Consider the following 6,000-nt stretch of genomic DNA (forward strand, 5'->3'; position numbering starts at 1 on the left):
CTTTCGAACTGTTTAATACTCATCGGGGACTGGCTGGCCCCCATGTCTAGCTCCATTAATAATGGGATGCCATTGAGGAGCACTTTCATTATTATCAGTGGTGTCCCGGTGTATGAACTGTATATGTACTCCACATGAACTTGCTGAACTTCAGCTTCCAGCGATTTCCCCCAGTATTCATTTGGCCTCGTAGGGCTTACATCGGGCCCGTCCTCCTCGTACATCAACCTGGCTGCAGGCTTCCTGCACATACGCGCCAAGTGACCACTGACGTTGCAGTTTCTGCAGGTATATTGCTGATACCTGAAAGCTCTGGCTGGGTGTTTGCCTCCACACTTCCAGCATGAGCTGGAGGCCCCGTTGTTGGAAACAAAAAGGTCCATTACCAGTCGATCGTCTCTGACTGTCTCTGTAACTGTCCTTAAGTGCACCATTAACAGGTGTTGAAGGCCCCATTACTGGCCACATTATCCATTGCGATGGCATGAATCACCATTCAGCTAGCCATTGTCTCTGTTGAATTCCCCCTTTGGGTTCGACTACATGCTGGGGCATGTCCGATTGCCTAGAGAACTGTGTGCCATGTTAACAATGTTGATTCCCTGGTCGTTTGCCACATTTGAGCCAAGATTTCTGTCATACATCATTCTGGTCTCTTTCTCCAGAGATAAATGTCTGGGCTATCAGAGCCGCCATTTCCAGGGTCAAGTCTTTATTCTCAATCAGTTTCCTGAAAACACCAGCGTGCCCTATGCCCTCAATAAAAAAAGTCTCGCAGCATCTCCGCTCTACATGCATCTGTGAACTTACATAGGCTCGCCAGTCGCCGGAGATCTGCCACGAAGTCAGGAACGCTTCGCCCTTCTCACCGCCGGTGCGTGTAAAACTGATGTCTCGCCATGTGCATGCTGCTCACCGGTTTAAGGTGTTCCCCGATCAACTTACTGAGCTCTTCGAACGTCTTGTCTGCCGGCTTCTCTGGTCCTTCATCAGGGAGTACGTTCTGGATCCACAAACCGTCAGTAGATGAGCCCTGCGTTTGTCGGCCAAATCCTGTCCCAACCATTCCTTAGTGACAAAACTTTGCTGTAGTCTCTCAATAAAGTCGTCCAAATCATCACCAACACAGTAGCTCTCTTCAGTGCTGCTAGTGGCCATGTTCGCGTGGTTTAAATCCCAGTTTCTCATCGCCAATGATATGTCCTTATTAGTAACATAGAAAATAGGTGCAGGAGTAGGCCATTCGGCCCTTCGAGCCTGCACCGCCATTCAGCGAGTTCATGGCTGAACTATATTATACAGTATAAATGCACACGAGGCCCATACTTGAGAGACGGTCACTGTGATCAGTTACCTTCATTACCAAGACCTAGTGATGAAGGTGGGTAGAGCTTCCCCTTTTATACCTGAAAGTCCAGGTTAGGAGTGTCTCCCACAAGTTCAACCCCTTGTGGTCAATGTTCTCAAGGTGTACAACTTGGGTCAGCTTATACATGGGTTACAACGATAGTCGAATACATGACACCTAGCACTGGTAAAGATGATCTGCACCTACAGTTTTCCCTCTGTCTCCTTCCTTTAAGAGTGCAATACCACTTTCGCCCTGGAATAATTTTGACAGTCACACTCACATGATCAGGTATCGCACTCCTGCTGTCACTTCTGTTAATTCAAACAGCACCAAAGAAAAGAAAAGTCACAATTTCAAACACTATAATAAATTTAAATATTCAGAAAATTCCCTCTAAAGAGTTTTCCACCTGCACTGTTTCTATTCATTATTTAAATTCACCCATCTCTATTTCTGTTCCTCTTTTTCACTGCTTACTTTTCTGCATTTCTTCCTTCATCTACTGATTCTCTCGTCTTTGCTATTTCTCTTTCCGTTATCTCCTGATGCCATGGGTAATTTTTTTGCCAACATTGAGGGCCGAATAACAGCGCAGGTGTCTTATCACTGTGCCATCCCATTCCTTAACTGTTCCTTCATCTCAATAATTGCAAAGATTTTAACCTACCATGCTAAGTAGGAAATGGCTAAAGCACACTGTTCTTCATACAGGAGGGATTGCATTAAGCTACATCACTACCAGCACATTTTGTTAAAGGCACTCAACAAAATCCCCTCTCAAGGAGAGTTTCATTATTTCCAACACAGCAGGGTTAGGGAAAGAAGGGAGAAAGGGGGAGGGAGAGTTCCAGAGGGCATGAGTGAAGCAGCAGCCAATGGTACAATAAAGAGACAGACCAGTCAGTGTTGGAGAACACACCAGGCAGTCACTCGGAGGGAGGAAAAGGTGTAAGTTTAGAGAGAGAATTGAAGTTAGGACAAAGACCTTAACAGTTCATTCTCTGGAACACAAAACATGTGAAGCTTGTCAAGGATAGGGGTGATGTGGATGTAAACCTTACTGTGGATGAGGCCATGGACCATAGCAGTCTGGGTGGTTTATAATTTCTGAATGGTAACAGAAAAGGAGATGTACCAAAGGTGGGCATTGGAGAACTGCAGCCACAACGTGATAAAAGTATGGATTACGGTTTTAGAGGCAGGTTATGTTACAGCAGTGAAAGTGGTCTTGATGACAAATCAAACATGGGAGGAGGAAGTTACTGGGATTACCCTACTTGGGATGCCCCTGGAAAAGAACTGTTGACTCCCAGGTAACTGCCACAAACGAAGGACTTTATTCCACTGTTACCCCTACTGGACGGAAGGCTGGAGGAAAGGAGAGGTTGGAAGAGGGGCTTCCCGTTACCTTCATTCTGTTGCCCTGGTAACCCCGCGGTCTTGCTCTTTCTTCAAATCCCGCTATATCCCAAGCAGCGTATAGTTGGGCTTTACCTTTTTCTTCATGGCTGTGCTCGGCATCCCCCGCCTGCAGAATGTCCTGATTTATCCCAGGCTTTCCCTGCACTGTATTCACCTCTACACCGCAGCTGCAGGGTTTCTAGATCACAACAGGCCACAGTCACGCGCTTCTCTTACGTCATTTACATAGCGACCACTTTACGGCGCGTCTTCTCCCTTCCCTGTTCACTGTGGGACTATTTGCGACAGAGCCGCAAAGCATGTTTCTGGTAATGTCTGTTGCAGAAATGACTCTACGTTCAATGTATCAACCTCCACATTAAAAAACACCAAATAGAACTTACTTCCGTTGGAAAGCTAATTTAACTGGAATGATGCTCGAATCTGAGGCTGAACAATGTGAGCAACAAAGAGTTGATGCTTAGAAGAATGTACTCTTTTCAAAATAACAGTCCAGTAAATGGATGCACGGACACTCCCAAATATACATTGCTAGTTTGTTGCAATTGTTGTGAGTTATCGGCAACTGCTGTTTCCTGGAGCTTATCCTTGACAGCCAGAGAGGAATTGACTCAACAAAAGCAAAATACTGCGGATGCTGGAAATCTGATATAAAAACAGAAAATGCTGGAAATACTCAGCAGGTCAGGTAGCATCTGTGAAGAGAGAAACAGAGTTGACATTTCAGGTGGATGACCTTTCATCAGAAGATGAAAAAGTTAGAGATATAACAAGTTTGAAGCAAATGCAGAAGCAGGGGAAGGGAGGAAAGAACAAAAGGGAAGGTTTGTGATCAGGTGGAAGGCAGGAGAGATTAAATGACAAACGGTATGATTGTACAAAGCAAAAGGAGATGGTTATGGGACGAGGAAAGAAACAAAAGATGGGTCAAGAAGCGGTGTAAATGGGAATAGCAAAATCATCAACAGCTGCCATTTGAAAAAATGGGAGCAGAGATTATGATCTGAAATTGTTGAACTCACTGTTGAGCCACGAAGGCTATAAAGTGCCCAATCGAACTTGCTATTCCTCAAGCTTTCATTGAGCTTCGTTGGAACAGTATAAGCGGCTGAGGACGGAGTGGTCAGACTGGGAGCGGAGTGGAGAATTAAATTGACAGGAAACCGGAAGCTCGGAGCCACGCTTGCAGACTGAACGGAGGTGTTCCGCAAAGTTGTCACCCAATCTGCGGTTTGGTCTCCCCAATGTAGAGGAGACCGCAACGTGAGCAGTGACTCTTCTTCTTAGGCACTCCCCCAGAGTCAAGGTAGACTTGCTTCCACACTAAAAATGAGCTCTCAGGTGATTGATGAGTCTGATTTGGGACCTACAGTCTCTGTCTCAGGTGGGGCAGACGGTGTTTGAAGGGACGGGTGGGTGGGGTGCTTGGGTTGTCGTGTGCTCCTTCCGCTGTTTGCGCTTGGCCTTCGCTTGCTCCCAGCAAAGAAACTCAAGGTGTTCGGCGCCTTCCCAGATGCTTCTCCCCCACTTTCAGCGGTCTTGGGCCAGGGATTCCCAGGTGTCGGTGGGGATGTTGCACTTTTTCAAGGAGGCTTTGAGGATGTCATTGAAGCATTTCCTCTGCCCACCTGGACTCGCTTGCCGTGTGAGAGCTCCAAGTAGAGTGCTTGTTTTGGGAGTCTCGTTTTGTGCTTGTGGACAATGTGGCCCGTCCATTGGAGCTGATCGAGCGTGATCAATGTTTCGATGCTGGGGATGTTGGCCTGAGCGAGAATGCTGAGGTTGGTGCGCCTATCCTGCCAATGGATTTGCAGGATCTTGCGGACGCAGCATTGGTGGTACTTCTCCAGTGCTTTGAGGTGCCTGCTGTACATAGTCCATGTCTCTGAAGCATATGGGAGGGCGGGTATCAATACTGCTCTGTAGACCATATGCTTGATGCTGGGTTGGAGGTCCTGGTCTTCAAACACTCTCTTCCTCAGGTGACCGAAGGCTGCACTGTCACACTAAAGATGGTGTTGGACTTCGTCATTGACATTTGCCCTTGTAGGCTCCCGAGGCATGGAAAATGATCCATGTTATCTAAGGCCTTGACGTGGATTTTGATAATTGTGAGGCACTACCGTGTGGTGGTTGGTAGATGACTTTTGTCTTACGGATGTTTAGTGTAAGACCCATGCTCTCGTACACCACAGTGAAGGTGTTGATGATGGTTTGGAGTTTGGTCTCCGAGTGTGCGCAGATGCAAGCGTCGTCTGCGTACTGTAATTCAATGACAGACCTTGGATCTGGACTGGAAGAGACGGAGGTTGAACAGTTTCCCGTTTGTTGTATAGATTAGCTCCAATCCAATGGGGAACTTACTGATGGTGAGGTGGAGCATTGCAATAAGGAAGATCAGTCCGTATTTAAAATGGGTCTGCGGTGGATCCATTGGTCAGGATCACGGCTTGCATGTCATCGTGAAGCAGGCGAAGCATGGTGACAAACTTTTGAGGGCAGCCAAACTTGAGGAGAACACTCCATAATCCCTCATGGCTGACAGTGTCAAAGGCTTTGTGAGGTCAAAGAAGGCCATGTACAGGGCTTGGTTTTGTTCCCTGCATTTCTCTTGAATTTGACGCACGGTGAAGATCATGTCCATTGTGCCCCTTAGTAGGCGGAATCCACATTGCGACTCTGGAAGGAGCTCTTCAGCTACAGGGAGAAGGCAGTTGAGGAGGATTCTTGTGAAGACTTTCCCTGTGGCAGACAGCAGGGAAACTCCTCTGTAATTACCGCAATTGAACTTGTCCCTTTCTTGACGATGGTCACAATTACGGCATCTCTGGGATCCCCTGGTATGCGCTCCTCCTTCCAAATAAGAGAAATGAGTTAATGTATTCACGCCAATAGTGCTATTCACGACATCCTCAGCATTGTGCCGCAATGAGGTCTGTCAGGAGCTGTAGCTGGACACACTTCCTGCACACATAGTAGTCAGGTACACTGGAAGCGTCCCTGACTTCCCACATAGCACAGGAGGAGCATGACGCAGGTCTGGGCTTTCCTGCAATGACTTAACCCTTAAATTAGCTTAATTTGGCAACAATGCCAAAGGTTACCTACTGATAAGAAAAGAAAAAGATAAAATACTCGTCAATCCACCAGCCAATCACTTACTCGCTAGACTGTGACGTCACACTTCGATTTCTCTTTGCTTCTTTGTTTACTTTCTGCCCCTGCTG

At 46.9% G+C, this 6,000-nt stretch overlaps 1 protein-coding gene across 3 annotated transcripts in view; it reads right to left on the reverse strand.

The window, feature by feature from the left end:
• rraga (Ras-related GTP binding A) overlaps nucleotides 1-2,991 on the reverse strand; it is a 44,895-nt gene extending 41,904 nt beyond the window's left edge. For 2 of the 3 annotated variants that reach the window (XM_070882980.1, XM_070882978.1), the window contains exon 1: nucleotides 2,846-2,991. In XM_070882980.1, coding sequence (XP_070739081.1) covers nucleotides 2,846-2,872 — 27 coding nt within the window. In that variant the 5' untranslated portion in view covers nucleotides 2,873-2,991. The other variant, XM_070882979.1, reaches the window with a different exon arrangement.
• Between the last annotated feature and the right edge of the window lie 3,009 nt (nucleotides 2,992-6,000).

The sequence above is a fragment of the Pristiophorus japonicus genome, chromosome 6, assembly GCF_044704955.1.
Source record: "Pristiophorus japonicus isolate sPriJap1 chromosome 6, sPriJap1.hap1, whole genome shotgun sequence".
Taxonomy (NCBI): Eukaryota; Metazoa; Chordata; class Chondrichthyes; family Pristiophoridae; genus Pristiophorus; species Pristiophorus japonicus.